Source organism: Podarcis filfolensis, assembly GCF_964270895.1.
Source record: "Podarcis filfolensis genome assembly, chromosome: 12".
In the NCBI taxonomy this organism is placed as follows: domain Eukaryota; kingdom Metazoa; phylum Chordata; class Lepidosauria; order Squamata; family Lacertidae; genus Podarcis; species Podarcis filfolensis.
Window position 1 is genome coordinate 15941135 of NC_139614.1, and position 17926 is coordinate 15959060.

Consider the following 17926-nt stretch of genomic DNA (forward strand, 5'->3'; position numbering starts at 1 on the left):
GCAATTCCCATTCAATTTAAATATACAGGTTGTTGTTGCTGTTGTTGTTTTAAAAAAGGAAGGTATATTTGGTGCTGCTTATTATTGTCCCTCCAGTTTCTCATATTTTGAGAGCGATCAAAGACAAAAAGCAAAAAGAACTTTGGGAGAAACTGTCCGTCGTGAGGGGAATGAGTCAAATCCACTACTGGAAAGGTTACATGTTTCCATTAAAAGGCTCGTTAGCAAGTAGGAGAGGAAACCTGGAATAAACAAGATGTTTCCCCAAACATGAAATCTGCTCCATTCTGTACAGACTCTTCTAACAGTCCGCTAGGAATTCAGGTGAAAAGTGTGAAGCGACTGTATTTAACCTCTGACTGATTGGTAAATCTTTTCTCGCAGCCAGACAGCTGGTCAGTATATCAGCTAATATCTAAAAACTGATATATATCTGTATTATTATTATTTACACACACATATCCCTCTGTCTCATGCTCTCAAGTTTCCGAATTTCCTACTTAAATTCATAAAGAGGTCACAGAAATAACTAGAGCCCATTTTCCCTTTCATGCCAATTATTGCGGCACTGGGAGGATAATTTTCAGACTCTGATTGTGCCTTTCCAAATACACTGGGAGACTTGATTCTCTTTGCCTCGCCATGCAGGAAGATCAGTAATTGCCTGGAGGTGGATAAAGCATAATGCTTCTATCTTTGCTGAGAGGCATAAATCCAGGTTTATTACAGAGATGTATAAATTGAGTAGAAGCTGTGAGGGGAAACTACATGAATATAAAGAAACTTCTACTTAACCTTTTCCCATCCCTCTCGTCTTGGAGGAAGTAAAGGACAAGCTAAACCCACCAACAGGGAATGGAGCAATTTATAACTTTTCACTGTATCTTAAATATTGTTATTTCTTTTCTTCGGTCTTTCTTTCTTTCTTTTTTTGCTGTGTGAGCTCTTAAGGAGTATAATAACCAATACAGTACAACTGTCTCAAAGATGTATTTTGACAGCACCCTGCTTAGGTAATTACACCCAAATGCTCGCCCTATACAAATCAATGAAATGGTGATCATTCCCAATCAATCATATTTACAGATCCGCAATTCTCTCTTACAAGGCTAGAGGGAGTTCACTGAGTCACTTTCCAGGGGATTTTTAGAATACAACAATATCCCACTGAGAAGCATATCTGAGGGTGAAGAAAGCAGAAAGCCACTGGATAAATTAGAATTCAAAAACGGGGTTTGATTTCTACCATGTACACATATGCAATCAATCCAATCTGTGATCATTAAAATCAAATTCTACCAGGTAGCATATAAGCACATTTGTAATTTAAATATACTATGTAATTGAGGTGCAGTTTTCTCTTGTTTTCATACCCTTATTTTCCTAATGACAGACAGCTAATGTAACTGCTTTAAAATATTTTCTACATAAGCATCTCAGAGCACCCAGACACACCTATATGGGGAAGAGAGATAAGCATTTAATAAAGGAATCTTGAAATGTAATGTTCCTTTTTGCAAAACAGACAGAAAGGTGCCATCAGGAAGATTAGCTGGAGGGTACATTAAAAAGCCTAGTTTATCTGCTTACACTTATACAGTATATATCCTCATTCAAATTTCTCCTTTTGTGAGAAAGCTCTTCACAAATGCCTCTTCCCCACTTGACACTAGAGGGTAAAAGACTACAGCAAGGCTGCTATTTTTCTGCACCAGCTTTTTATATTATTACTCATTTAGATACTTTTATACTGACTTTTCACTTCCAGACTGGATATGCCCAAGGTAAATTGCGGAACAAAATGAAAACCTAACCACAACATCAATAAAAATGCCATGCATCTAGATCAAATACAAAAAGGAGGCAAGAAAAACTTAAGAGACTTGATCTAAGCGGAAGAAAACATATGAAGCAGATAAATGAGAGGACTGCCAGAGGAGAAATGGTGATAAAAAAACTGGGAGTTTGGGGGATAGCCAAACCTCCTAAAACAGGGAGTTCAGCATCTTAGATGGGTGGTCTCTCCTAAACTCGTAGGATTAATTCAGAAGTGATCTGGGATCTTCCAGAAAAACCAGGGACCATTTTTCTGCTAGCCCCCATGTCCCAACGCACACGCCTTATTAAACAGTGGCGGCAACAGCAGCTGCGATGGTAGAAAAGAAAATGGAATTATGGGAGATGTAGTTCTGCCAAGGGCTACAGCTTTTCAAGGGTTCTATTTTCCAAACGGTATGTTCATACGTTAATCAAAATGTTGGCATAATGGCTGGTGATTCAAAATGCTGATCATAGTGCTATGTGTTAAGTGCTGAGCTGCTGTTTATCCCCATTCTTCGTCTAAGTACTGACTTGCTTAATAATTCTTATCCTTGTTGCCCATCAAAAGGCTGACCATTTAGGAATCCAATAGGATTTTAAGCTTAGACCTGCAAGATGTGGGGCATTATCCCCACTGTTTGACGCAGCTGTGAGGAGAAAGAGGGCTTAACTCCCATTCAGGGATTCCAAGGCCTTGCTAGGAATAAGACAGAAATTTCGTTCACAATTCACAGCAAAATTACCCAACTGACAGTTCTTGAAATAATATGCAAATTGAAAAAAACCAGCCATCCTTCAAAATTTCCACTCTCGGAGTTTTGCCATGCAGTTCTCCAGTCAAGGAATGTGTGTGCAAAAATGCATATAGAAGGTGCATAAAAATGTATATATATTTGCAACAATAATATAGAAAAGTGCATTACAGAAAATTGCTTACAAAATTTGCATTTTAGGCAAAATACACTAATGCATATATCAGGAGAAAATTGCACTAAAATACTGGTGAATTTTCATGAGCTCTTTTTGAAAGAAAGAAAGAAAGAAAGAAAGAAAGAAAGAAAGCCCATGTAGAAACCCATGGAGATATAAAGACAAGATTGGAAAAAAAATGAGAAAGAGAGAAATCATAATATGACAGATTCACTTGTCCTTATTCCTTCCTTGCCTCCACTCTAGAGTTCCTGTTCAGAAGTCAAAACTTGGAAGTTGAGTTCCCTGCACTCACTCCCAGTTCTCCAAAAGCTAAAGGACACTGAAATAGTTCCTGAGCCCAAACATGATCTCTGTAAATTTAGTTCTTGCAGCATCATTGGCTGCTGGAAGCTCTGCCGTAGCATGAATGCTGGATTTTGGGGTTGTAGGTAACATTGTGTAAGTTTTCTGTTTTTTTAAAACAGCCCATAGTTTCTAGATAATTTACGCATGGTGCAGTTCCACCAACACTTCCTTTGGATGAGAACTCTGAATTCAATATTATGCATATAAAACTTGGGGAAATCCTACACTTAAAAGTCATAAAGCTGCTGCATTTACGGCCAGCTGACTCACATATGCTAAGAGCATTTTATTACTGAGTGATGTGGGAGATTGTTTACAGAGGACAAGGATTCTCTTGACCGGAAATCTGCTCAAAATCATTGCTATCCTTCGCATTTCCATCGGGTGTAGCTATGATATTAGGCAGGTTCATATCGCAACTACTGCAAGTGCTAGACAACAAATGTCCATCTGATGGTATCTTTGTATGTAGAATTGTACTACAATATTATGTGACCGATCTTGAGTTTCCCTAGGATAACATGTGAATCTACTCACATACATTGTTAATTAATATTTACTTAACCAGGGTGTGGGGTGGGTTGAGTGGCTCTTCCAATGGATGTATTTTTTCTGCACTGAAAGGTTGGATGCCATCATCAGGGATGCTAACAGGATTTCCTGGGCGCGTTGGGGCCCCTGCACCACCATCATGTGCAATCTATTGGCAAGATCTGCTGCTTATTGTTTACAACTTGCCAAGATGTACACAACCTTGATCTCCTGGGAGGAGGTTTTTTGTTTTTATTTTTACTATGCATTTTGTGGTTTTTATATTGTAATTTTATGTTGTGAACTGCCCTGAGATCTGCAGGTGAAGGGTGGTATGCAAATAATAATAATAATAATAATAATAATAATAATAATAATAATAATAATAATAATAGCAGCAATAATATTCTACTCCAAGTGGCCATAAGTGCAACACAACATTTTGTGTGACTTGAAGGTGACATACTTTTCCAATTCCGATCATCAGGATTCACATGTAACTACTGTTTACACGCATAAGTCAACCTAGATTTTGCACATAATATGTAAACATGCCCACATGCATTCTCATTCTGCTCTCCATTTCAGTAAGAAAAACAAATAAAAATGTGGGAAGCTGTAATTGTGAGCAACAAAGAGGAAACACTACAGCAATTCAAGCTCAATCTAAAATGCTGTAAAGGTAGAGGGACCCCTGACCGTTAGATCCAGTCGCTGTGGCATAAAGGACAGTAAATACATTGATGGCAAGTAAGAACTCATGATAGTGGGAAATGGGTTCAGTGACCTCTCTATGTAATGAGATTCCATAGGTTGAATTAAATCTATTTCCCCTTTATCTTCCTCCACTCTCATTTTCTCCTCCCCCACCCAGTTTATTCGGTTTGTTTGATTAATATACTTAATGTGGAGGTGGGGGTGTCAAGACCTAAGACATACAACAGCACAAATTCAATGCAAATTGGAGAGAGAGAGACCAATATGTGAAATGTCAAGTCAGAACTCTCCTCAAGAGCCATTTCTGGAAAAGGAGCTTCCATATTTTATCACACCGAGAGAGAACACACAACACTTACCTGGCACACCAGGGGGTGTTTTCAGGTATTTCCCATTAAAATGCTGAATAACTACTTCACATTTTTCGGTAGATTCCATCCTGAGAAAGAGAAAAAATAATAATAATTATGGAACATCGATCAGATGACAGGTATCAAGAAAAAGTCACGCAATATCACTTGATAATGAAACATGCCGCCTGCCTCCATTATACTGAGGCTTTAAGAGGAATTGCGATACTTTTCTGTCTGGATGCATTGGTTTTGTACATCCAAGTCTCTGTGTCAGTTACACTTACAACATTACCTTTTTGTGTGTGTGTGTTCTGAAAATCACGTGGGCATAGGAGGAGGAGGCTGCTGGATCAAGCCAATGAACCATCTTGTCCAGCATCTTGATCTCACCGTGGCCAACCAGATGCCTATGGGAATCCCACATGCAGGGATTCTCCAGCAACTTCTAAAACTGGAGGTAGTACATAATCAGAATGACTAATAGCTACAGATACTCCATGAAACTGCCTAATCCCCATTTAAAGCAATCCGAGTTGGTGGCCGTCACTCCCTTCAAATCCACACAATACATACATACATATATATATATATGTTTTAAAATACAAAATTATAAAACATAGCACACAATTTATCACAAATACATTCTTATTGGACTTCCATCAGCACCTCTGATAATCCTCCGTCTTGTTCACTTCTTACGCATTTCCTAACTTAATATTGCCTTTACATCTTTAACATATCCTATCTCCTTCTTCATTTTTGCAATATTTCTAATATTATTCCTCACAGAGCTTCTTGCAAACCTACAAACGTCGTCTGATCATCACAAATACTTTTCAAATAATCCGTAAATTTACTCCAGTCCTCAGTAAACTTCTGGTCCCGCCGGTTTCAGATCCTTCCCGTTAGTTTATCAAGTTCCACATAGTCCATTAATTTCATCCTCCACAAATCCACACAATACTTTTAAAGCACATTTATTTTTAATGTGTTTGCTTTTTATTGCTTTCCAATTTTTTTATTTTTTTTTTTACAAATTTGACCTCTCATTAATTCAGATTGAAAAAATGACTCCCCAACCGGCCATCTTGATGTTTCTCTTCCCACTCTTATTAGCTGCTCAATTTTCAAATGCCATTTCGAAAATATTTTAACATCTTATCTCCCCACCCCCAGTTTTCTTCCTCTTCATTTCCCACCGGCTGCTCATTTTTCAGTTCCTGCTAGACTTTTACTATGTGCATCCAAAGCACATGACTTCCTGCAAAGAACCCTGGGAACTGTAGGCTGCTAAAGGGACTGGGGATTATAACTCTGTGAAGGGGAAGCTACTATTCCCAGGGTTATTCTGAGGAAGTCATGTGCTTTAAAACTGTACTGTGCGTGCTATATATATATACAGTGCAAAGAATTATTTCTGTTTACCCTGAATCTTCCGGCATTCATTTTCACTGGATGGCCCCAGATTTTACTATTATTATTAGAGAGAGAGAGAGACTTTTCCCTATCCACTTTTCCTACAACACGCACAATATTTTATTAAAAAGTCTCAAACGCTGCAATTTTTCCTCAAAGGGAAACTGGCTACTTTTGGCATTTTAAAAACATGTTTCACTGAGGTGCAGGCTACAATAAACTTTGAATGGGCTGTGGTGTTCCTGGCATCCTGCTTTCAGGAGAAATGGGGTGGGGGGGTATGCACGTCCCCCCTTCATAAGTGACCCTCTGTTTCCCAGACAATATCACCATTATGAAATGCTCCCTGGTAAGGCCTTCAGTCGGGATAATATATTCTCCCCCACCCAACTATACTTCCTCAACCACAATACAAGCAATACAGAAGGGAAAGTTAAATCAGCCGGGGTAAATTGGGGAAAATATTTTAAATTTAAACTTTTAAAAAAGATTTAAATCAGTCCATCGGAACAAAACATAAGGATTCTAATTTTCAAAATGGCAGTAGTTGTTATCGGAGCGGTTTCTCCTGAGGAAAACAACCCCCCACACAGACATTTTGGTCCTTCCTGCAATTTTTTGCTGTCTGAAGAAAAGCTCTGAGAGACTGAAGTAGCAAGTTGGTTGAGGGAATCTTACCCCCTTACCAACTTTGCATTTCTCATTTTCTGAGGCCAAAATGATTGTCTTGTTCTGCATCTGACAGTAATTCCCCTCCCCCTATACTTCAGAGGTCCAGTTCTCCAGAAGAAATGGTCACAAAAAGCTTTCTGCTAGCTGAATCTACCTGGGTACCACACTTCCACTTCCACGAGACGGAAGCACCTAATTTCCTTTAACACCACATTTTGCACTTTCTGCTCATTTCCTCCCCCCCTCCTGATCTTCTCTGTTTCCCAGCCACCTCTAGTTAGCATGCAAATAGGGATTGTGATGAAAACCATTACAGTGGTACCTCGGGTTACAAACACTTCGGGTTACAAACGCTTTGGGCTACAGACTCCGCTAACCCAGAAGTAGTACCTCGGGTTAAGAACTTTACCTCAGGATGAGAACAGAAATCGCGCGGCGGCAGTGGGAGGCCCCATTAGCTAAAGTGGTACCTCAGGTTAAGAATGGTTTCAGGTTAAGAATGGACCTCCGGAACGAATTAAGTACTTAAACCAAGGTACCACTGTATTTTCAAATTTGGTACTGAAACCAGGCATGGTTCTGTGCTTTGGGCTCAGTATTGAAGCAACTTGCATAACATTCTGTGTGAATCCAATTGATTTCACGGTGCCCCTGTCCCCTTTTCCAAACTTACACTTTGTATGCAAAAACACAATATATACTAACAAATCAATTCAAATCAATTCCAGTTGCCTACCCTGGTCACATACTTCCAACACCCCAAAAAGTTTTTAAATCCCCTCAAAACGCCTTGGCTAACCTTAAAACATACTTTATCCACACTGCTCATAAAAGGGAGCTGCTATCAGCCCATTTCTGCTTAAAAGCTCCATCCCCAGCAGACCAGCCATACCAAGCTGTGAAAATCGAAAACTCATATCTGACTCTGAAAGAAGATCTGGTAGGATTTCCCCAAAGAAATGATGCTAAAGGGACAGTATAGAAAGTTCCAGCCTTACAAACATGTATCAACCTTTTCCATTTTCTCTCTCTTCCCAATACTGGCTGTCACTTGAATTTTCAGCCCCCAGCTTGCTGCGCCTCCAGCAAGAACACTGCTATAAACTCAACGTATTTTCACGTAGCTTGGCTCAGCTTCCTTCCACAGTGCATTAACATACAGCCCCCAAAGGCTGACCCAAAAACTCAAAAATATGTGATATGGTAATATGCATTCTTCTGGAGTGTGAAGATGCTCTCCAGAGTGTCAACACGGGGTTTGCATTCTCCTGTAGCGGTTTTCAGATGCAGTTTGGAAAATGTGAACAGGGGATGATTTAATGGTATCAAAATGCATGTTACTTTATTTCAGGAGGCGGCACTAAAACTGTCCCTCTTGACTTGTAATCACTGCAATCTTTTGTACACCTGCTTTTTGTTTTGTTTTTTAAATGCTGCCACAACCACGTGGGCTATGGACCTTTCGACAAAGAACAAAACGACTGATGCCGAAGATTGTTCACTTTGGCTTCATTCAGATTTAACTAAGCGTACATCGGCAGCAAATCTATAGAGACTCTTGTCTCTGAAAGAATAAATGCAATAAAAGCCTGTTTTCTGTAGCTGCGGGCGTGGAGTGTCAAACCATGTTACGCTGCACCACACAGCAGTGACAATTTCATTTTAATACATGGGGGCACATTCTTAACAACCCAAAAGTATTCCCAAGCAAAGAAGGCAAGGGAGAGGCTGCCAAATGAAAGAGCGTCTGTACGCTCTGTGCATTTTATGTGGGAAGAAAATAAAAGTGAAGCCCACAGTGCTCTAGAATGACACACACAAAAAAGTAAAAAAGTGGGGAGGACCAGATTTTGAATAGCCACCTCAGAAAGAACAAGTTCATTTTCTTCTCAAGTTTCACAATTAACAGCTTTCAAATGCTAGGGCTAGCTATCTGTAATCTGGCACACACTTCACTTGAAACAGACACTAGCATTATCAAATCCCATCTGAAAACGAAGCACAATAGACAAAGCTGTAGCGACATACTCCTTTCAAGCGCAGTGCTCAATAGCTACAACTGGGCCCATTTTTCTTCCACGTTACCTGAATTCTTTGGAGCCGCCTAGAACAATGTTGTAGCAGGCAGTCCACGACACATTAAGCCTGGCTTCAGATCGCAACACGAAAATTCGCACGTTCTGCTGGGTCCGCTTGAATGCCAGAGATATATTTGCAATTGCTTTATATGGGACACGGCTTGCTGAATTACCAGTATGACATCCACTCTACGAAACATTTCTACCTTATATATCTCCCAGCAGAAGCATATACACATCCCCCCCAGAATATACTCTTCTAAAATATACTTTTGCTGTATTTTACAGAAGCTAACATATGTAAGCTATTTCATTAGTGACCGAGAAACCCATCCAGTGAGCAAAAATGTCTAACACATATAATGAATACTGAGTATTCAAAAGTGCTGACCACCACTGTGCTTCTGCAGCCCTATCTATCTATCATCTATCTATCTATCTATCTATCTATCTATCTATCTATCTATCTATCATCTATCTCTTTAAAAATATTTATATTGGCCCAGTGTTGACAAGAGCTTGCATAGAGGGTATTGCATTGTGAGAAAATTTAAATGGCTTGGCAGAATCCAGTAATGCAAGGCTGCCATTAGCACAGATTCTAGGCTGTCATGGTTCCACTACAACTACTATTATATTCTGTGAACCACCCTGAGATCTTGTCATGAAGGGCAGTTTATAAATCTAATAAATAAATAAAATAAAAATAAATACTACCGTTGGGTTGGGGCGGCCTTGGCTGGAGCACTGACCTTGAACTGTCAGTCCTGTGTGGCTGGACCCACCTGCATCATTTAAATTCCAACGCTATAATGTGTGCCCATAATGTATACACGGTAGTTGTTGCATTGTGGGGATTATTTATTTATCATTAAATTTATATCCCACAAAAGGCAGCAAACATCCAGGTGATAAAACCATAAAGATGTCATAAAGACAATTCCAGTACTGATGCAGAAAGATCTCAGCTTAAAAAGGCTTGCTGAAAGAGGAAGGTCTTCAACAGGTACTGGAAAGACAAGAGAGAGAAGGCACCCATCTAATATTCTTCTTCTTTGGCGATCACTCGTAGCCAAGTAAGATTGTCTTCCATAAACACGGTTTTAACAACAAGTGACTGTGGAGGCCAATTCTGGATCCACACATCCTTCCACAGTGGGGCCATTGGTTTCCGGGTGGGAGTTGATCACGGTATGGATTTGCCAAGTGTGCCTTCCTCTTAGCACGTTTCTCCCTTGCGTCCTGGGTTTGAGTGTCTTCAAAGCCCATGACACCTTTGGTAAAGGTTGTTCTCCAACTGGAGTGCTCGCAGGCCAGTGTTTCCCAGTAGTCCGCGGAGCGGCTTGGTTTTACTGGTGAATGTGCTGGGAAGTCCAATGATGTGGGCCTGTTCTTCAAGGTCTGCACTGCTATGTACCACTACCCAGTAATCCTGTTGCCTCTGGGGTTGGGAGTGGGAATGGGCATGTGGGGCCAGCCTCTGCTGCTGCTGCTGGAGGGCCCTCATTTCCAAGGGAGTCCCACAACAGTACTTTGCCCAGGGTCTTGAAACCTGATGTTGGCCCTGGAAGAGCCATAGATCACAGGCTTTGTAGGATACTGTGCAGGCTTTTTGAGCATAAGATTCCAGATCAAATCAGTGGTGTCCTCCTTTAAAGTGCTATGGGTGGCACACCTTGGAATGCTATTTTGCCTGAGCTTGTGGTGACCTACCAAACGCAGCAGACCGCAGATGTGCTTGATATTGATACATTAAAGAAATTGGAGTTCTTGTTGGAGATACACTAAAAAGGATATACCAAGAGCTCAGGCCACAAGTTTAAATATAAGGAATAATTCCTACTCGAGAGTTGAAAAGAAAAACGTGTATATTCTGCTAAGAATAACAATTTGAAGCTGATAGTAAATTTAAACACAATGTGTAGGTACGATAGTTTTAAGTAAATTTAAACACAACGTGTAAGTACGATAGTTTTAAGGTAAAACGTTTAAGTACAGGAATAATGTAGTTTCAAATATGCAGTGATATAGTATAGAGGTACATAAAATACCAGTACACAACAATTATTTTGTACAAGTCTCAATGGCAGTCAAAAGGAGTCCATATTATATAGAATCAGAATAAGGAATAAGGAATCAAATAGGGCCGAAAAGGAGTATCCGGAGTGTGAATCAGATGTATGACTCAGTAGTGGTGACCAGGACAGGGCCCTGTTTCGGAGTAAACGCCTTCTTCAGCTCGGTTTTTTGAGGACTATAAATCTGTTGGAAGTCTGTATCATTTAATTCTTTTATGTTTCTTTTTCGACATGCGTCTTAGATAATGGAATGCTCCCAAGTTTTCTTGCGTTTTTCTGAGCGTTTTGATACATGGTCATAACAAGGCAACCTCCTGATCTCTTCATCACGAGCAGACCATCAGTTGTTTCAATTCACAGATATGCCCAAAGTTTCATGTGAATTAGCCCCATCTGACTCAAAAAGCAAGCTATATCACATATAGACAGACAGATAGTTTTAATTCTACCAGTGCTTAATTGTTCCCCCCATGTTTTTAGCAGTTCTTATTTTATCTGCAAGCCACCTCGAGTCCCATTAGGGGAAAAGGTGGGTTAAAAATAAATATATAATCAGCAGCAGCTGCTTCAAAGAAAGTGACTGTCAATGCCACTCTGGCTCACAGAAATTGAGAAAAATACCAGGAACATCCGAAGAAATATTACTTTACTGAAAGTTTCCGCTGTGAATTTGTGTACCCATGATGCTTATAAAACATAAGTGTTGAAAGTTAGACATTCAAAGTTGATAATTTAAGCCAAATGCCAGTCACATCTTTGTGTTAGGGATAATATTATATATATATTCAGAATATCCTGTGGATATTGGTTCCGCTGGAAACCATAATTGACCCAACATGGTCATTAAGAATTATGAAAGTAATAGGGAGCCTGAACAAAGATAACAAAAATAAATACTACATGCAGAGACCTTATGGAACTAAGTCAACTGTACATGATCATTATGCCAATTAATTCAAACCACAAATGAAAAAGACAAAATATGTATTACAAAAATAATGAGATGATTAAATGAGTTGCTAGCAAAATGTTGGAAGCCTAAAATAATAGGTTAGTGGAACAACTGTGTAATTTTCCTTCACTGCCATACAAAATATATTATTCCAATTTCCTTTCCTTTCCCATTAAAAGTACAGTATAAGTAACATCCTTATAAATTGACAAAATGTTTTTTAATCCTGATCCAAATCCCAAGTCTGTACCTCTAGCTTATTATTGCTCTTGGGATTTGAAATATTATTCCTAAAAGGTGAAAGGAAACTCTGAGATATCAATATCCCACATATCAAACCGAAAGCATATTTATGACTATAAAACATTTAAAAGTGCACACAGGCATTATGGGATGTGGCACACTAAAAAGGTTACTATGGGAGCACGGGGATCTATCCAAATTTCATATTTTGCAGTCAGCGATTCAATCCTGCAAGTGAACCGTATGTCTGGATGTTTATCATCAAGTCATAGTAATGCATACAATTTAACTCCCTACAAACAGCTCCCCTGAAGTTTCTAATGTATGATTATGGAATGCATCTGGTTGGCAGAGAAGCCAACAAACTTATCACGAAATCTCCCAAGGTGCCAAGACAGCCTTAAAGAAACTTCAGAACATGCCATGATACTTAAAAGCAAACAACGGAGAAGATCCAGTCATTCGGCCTCATAAAATGTACAGTGATTGTTAAATGTCTGATCTAGCTACACATGCATGCATGAGACCTAGTGTAAAAAAGGGGGGGAAAGAAACCAAAACCTGATGATAAGACCACTCAGCTGTCCAGGGAGACAATAAGGCAGGCATAGGCAAACTCGGCCCTCCAGATGGTGTGGGACTACAACTCCCATCATCCCTAGCTAACAGGACCAGTGGTCAGGGATGATGGGAATTGTAGTCTCAAAACATCTGGGAGGGCTGAGTTTGCCTATGCCTGCAATAAGGCGTGTAAAAGATGCCCCCCCATTCTATTCTCTTTTTTAAAAAATAAATTTTTATTGATTTTACAACATATATTAAAACACAATACAACTAACAATTAACGACACATAAACAAACAAACATATAAACACATATAATTTCTTAACCTCTCTTTCTTGAACCTTGTTTCAACGACTTCCCCATACCTCCCTTTTCTGCATCCCTGTTTTAAACTTTTTCAGCAACCCCTAATTTCAATACTTGTAATTCAGTTTCTGATCTTTTTCCTCTTACCCAATTATTTATCACTGCAATTCTGTTTTACATTACCCATGACATTTTAGCACTCATTAATTTTACAACAGTTCTTAAGATAAACTTTAAATTTCTTCCAATCTTCTTCCACCGTCTCTTTCCCTTGGTCACGGATTCTGCCAGTCATCTCAGCCAGTCCCATATAGTCAATCACCTCCCCCATTCTATTCTCAAAGGGATGACCTGTACAATCATATTTTAGGGAAGCTTTCAATATCTGAAGGACTACTGTATTTTATTATTGTGTTGGAAGCTGCCCAGAGTGGCTGGGGAAACCCAACCAGATGGGCGGGGTGTAAATAATAATAATAATAATAATAATAATTATTATTATTATTATTATTATTATTATTATTATTATTATTATATTTCTGACTAGAAATATGTCAGGAACTGTTTAAAGCACCCTTGGTATAGGGCTAAAGCTTTCAAATGTGTATGCCCCCTGGCTGGGCAGAGGTGTGGCCTTTACAAAAATTAAAGTAAGGAAAAACTGAATTTCTACCTTTGACATAGCTACGTGCCCCATATAGCAATATTGTTCTAAAGCAGTTTATGTTCAACATATTTACTAGTGTGTTTCCTGAGCAAGGAAATGGGTAGCATAAAACATAGCCAGGCACTGATTGATTTATGTTGCCTTTCAGTTTAAGTATTATACTGGTACCCGCTAGCACTGCAAGAGATGAGTGTATGGCTGTAAGAATTTCCCTCATTTTTCCTCTCTCTCTCTCTCTCTCTCTCTCTCTCTCTCTCTCTCTCTCTCTCTCTCTTTTCAGAGCTTTATGAGTCTGCTATGAAATGTCACTTGGGGGTGAATTTTGGAAGGTCAATTTAAGATACAAGACGTCAGGCCCCCCCCCCCAAAATAAAAGTTATAGCGCCTACTACTTCTGCAAACTTCCATCATTAAGAAACAGCTTCAGAAAATGAAAGTTAGTTGTCCGTAACTGTCATTTATCAAGAACAACAGCTCTTTCTACACTAGTGATAAAACTCGAATCCATGTCCTGTAATGGAGATTCTACTGCTTAGGGATATGTTTCCCAGTGGAGGACATGATGACGCACCTATAATACAATTTCAGATCGTAAGATGCACTCTCATCTTTCAATGGGATCTGCACTGCTTAGAGATCTTGCTTCCCAGTGCAGGGAGGAAGATGGTGTGGCTTTAAAGCCAATAGGTACTTACACACCTGTTTTGTGTTTCCACATAGCACCTTTAAAAAGAAGTCCACGTATACCCAATAATGATTCTGTATGCAAGTGCAAACCATTATGTGGGTATTTCTGAGGTTAGCGAGCTGGAAGGAGGAAGTATTTATTGGAACAAACAAATCGGTTTTGCAAAGCCCTCGGCACATTGTGTTTTTAACTGTTTTTAATCATCTGCAGCATATACTGCTTGAGACAGGTGATCGATAAATCAATAATGAGGATAAATCAATACGTCTTTCTTAGATTTATGTGCTGGTGCCAATAGAAACTTCCTTCAAAGCCTTATATACACATGGAGGGTGATTTTCATCCAGATTGTGGCTGGGAAAAGAAGGGCTATGACTCTCTGCTCCATACATGTTACAAACCCAATTGCAGTCTTACTCTCCCTCCCCCCTTCCTCCCCCTCCAACACTGCTTGTAATTAAAGAAAAAACACACCTAGCTGCACACTATGGATTTAGTATAATGTGCAGCTTTGTCCTCAGACGTGCCGTAATTTTATTCTGCATAAGCTGTGAAGTAGCTCTAAGGAATAGGTAGCAGAACTATCCCCTGCCCTCAATCTCCTGCTTCTGCACTGTTTTGTCTTTGTGAACTTTACGTATTTACAATCGGCACTTCCATAAAAATGTATCAATGTGGTATTCAATATATTAGAATAAAACCAGGAAAAAGGCATCCGTAAAAGCAGCATTACAAGCATCAATAAAGCATCGATAAAATGCATTGGACAAAAAGAGAAAAAGAATCTTGCAAAAGCCCTTCTGAACAATATAGTTTTCAAAATACATGGGAAAGGAGGGAGGGGTTGTTTCTGCCCAAAATCTGCTGGTAGGGAGTCTGGCAGGGCAGGGCCTGACACACCAAGGATGCAGTGCTTTGTAAAAGCCAACCAAATCTCATGGGCATGGGGAACCAGCAGAAGTTCCCCATCAGAGGACCTCAGTGACAGAGGAATCAGAGGGTCCTTAAGGGTGGCGCTGTGGGTTAAACCACAGAGCCTAGGACTTGCCAATCAGAAGGTCGGCGGTTCGAATCCCCGTGATGGGGTGAGCTCCCGTTGCTCAGTCCCTGCTCCTGCCAGCCTAGCAGTTCGAAAACACGTCAAAGTGCAAGTAGATAAATAGGTACCGCTCCGGCGGGAAGGTAAATGGCGTTTCCGTGCGCTGCTCTGGTTCGCCAGAAGTGGCTTAGTCATGCTGGCCACATGACCCGGAAGCTGTATGCCGGCTTCCTCAGCCAATAAAGCGAGATGAGCGCCGCAACCCCAGAGTCGGCCACGACTGGACCTAATGGTCAGGGGTCCCTTTACCTTTACCTAAGGCACTTTGGGTCTAAGCTACTTAGGTCTTTGTGAATTAACACAAGTACCTTGAACCTGTATCGGTAGCAAACTGGCAACCTGTGAGCTTTCTCAGCAGTAATCTGCACCTGTGTGCTGTCCAATCACTGCATGCTGCACAAGTTTAAGCTTCTGGACCAAATACAAAGGCAGCCCCACAAAAAGCATGTTACAGTAATCAAGGCTTGAGACTGTCAATGCATGGACCACTGAGGTCAGGCTATTGTGGTCCTGTAATTGTTGCAAGCTGGTAAAAAACAATCCTGGCCACAGAGGTCATCTCAAGCAGCAAAATATCTTGGGCAGCCCTTGAATTTTTCCAGGTACACAAAGAGCATTTCAACCACACAGCAGGCAAGGCACACATCCCAGAATAACCCCCAGCGTTGGCTGCCTTTATACTTCATGGAAACACAGTTTGTGCTACTTGGTGCTTCTGAAAGTGTACATTCCACCTTGTCATCTCCTCCCCTCCCCAGTCCCTGTTAAATTCATTCCTGTGGAAAAAAAACCTCAAGCTTTCAAGCGCAAGTTAATGTTCCAGATATGCATCTCCCCTTAGCAAATGTATAATAAGGCAAGTTAATGAATTCACTGGGAGGAGGCAATAGAGCCTCATCCTTCAGTCTGTTTTGCCATTTGAATGCAGACCCTGTTATTTTAACATCTTCTTCAGAGCAACGTTCTTTTGCATCAAGGACAAAAGGTGAAATCACAATGCCTATTAACTTATGACACCTTATTAGCACAGGGGAAACCTGCCTTGCTCATGATGGACTAAGATATGTTGCATCACACAGATACGCATGAAATAGCTGCTACCGTTTTACTTGTTCATCGGAAGTCCCTTGCCACGAGGGGTTCTTTAAAGCAGCGTGATTTTGCTAACAGCAAAAACAAATTTCACGCAAATCATTTTTGTGAATGACAACAGTTCTTTTGCTTTTCATTTCTGCCTTCTGATTAACAGATTTTCTTTTCTGCATCTTAAGAAAAGCAGCAAAAAGTGATGACGTAAAATGAAAGTTTCATCACTTTTTTTTAAAAAAAGTGGTGTCTAGACAATATTCAAACATTTTGAGAAGCTTGCATCTTTAGTGAAAACAGATGTGCTTTTTTCCCTACAAGACACTTTTGGCCAGTCTGCCTGTGCTGTATAACAGCCATAGATCACACATTATATAGATGAGCACATCTGCCAAGGGTTTTCTTGGGGGATCAAATAGATTCGTTAACTGCATCCTGTCCATCTACCTAACCCAGCCTTTCTCAACCTGTGGGTCCCCAGATGCTGTTGAACTACAACTCCCATCACCCCTAGCTAGCAAGGCCAGAGCTCAGGGATGATGGGAGTTGTAGTCTAGCAACATCTGGGGACCCAAGTCCTGCTTCCACGGTAGATCAAAAACAGGCTAATACAGATTGCACAGCCCAGATATTCCAAAACCCAACGTGAGGTCGTATGGGTTTGACTTGCCTCCGCAAAGCACCTTTTTTAAAAAGACAAGTTCTTATGAGCTTTGATATTGACCCTGAACACTCAGAAAAGAAAAAAAAGCAAAATAATTAATGTATTTGCTGGGACAAAATGATAACTCCTAGTATAAGCATGTTTAGAATTTTCGCATAAGGTTGTTCTTTCGTGCATGATGCTAAAACTTCTTTCCAGGATCCAGTATGTTAGTGTGTGCATATGAAGCACAAAAAGAGAGAGAAGAGCCATTTTTTAATCAAATGTTCATTCTCACCAATCTACAGTCCAACTTAACTATAGACATAAAAGGTAGAATTCAATACTCAGAGTAGAGTCACTGAAGTTAATCAACATGACGAACTTGGGCTCATTAATTTCAGTAGGTCTACTCTGAGTATTACTTAGCTGAAAACAACCCACGGTGCCTAGTTTCTCTGGCATTTCTCAGATAGTAAGAACACCTTCTGCTGTTGGTTATCAATTATTACAATCCACAAAAGAGAAGCAAAAAGAGGTAAAAGCGCTATCAATTTCCAGCATCTTGGCTCAAGAAATGAAAATTGAACATTAGTATTAGCAACTTCATCTCCTATTAAACTCTTCAGGCAAGTCTTCTAGATGCCTGTCAAATTATTTGGTGACATAAGCCAAGGTGGAGAATATGTTAATGTTCCTTGACGGAGCATAACTCTAGAGTATACTTGCATATT

At 40.0% G+C, this 17926-nt stretch overlaps 1 protein-coding gene across 4 annotated transcripts in view; it reads right to left on the bottom strand.

The window, feature by feature from the left end:
* RBMS3 (RNA binding motif single stranded interacting protein 3) overlaps positions 1–17926 on the bottom strand; it is a gene marked incomplete at its 3' end in the record, with an annotated part of 470025 nt that overhangs the window by 131452 nt on the left and 320647 nt on the right. For all 4 annotated transcript variants that reach the window (XM_083578126.1, XM_083578127.1, XM_083578125.1 and 1 more), the window contains exon 6: positions 4707–4786. In XM_083578126.1, the coding sequence (XP_083434252.1) occupies positions 4707–4786 (80 nt within the window). The remainder of the gene's footprint in view (positions 1–4706; positions 4787–17926) is intronic.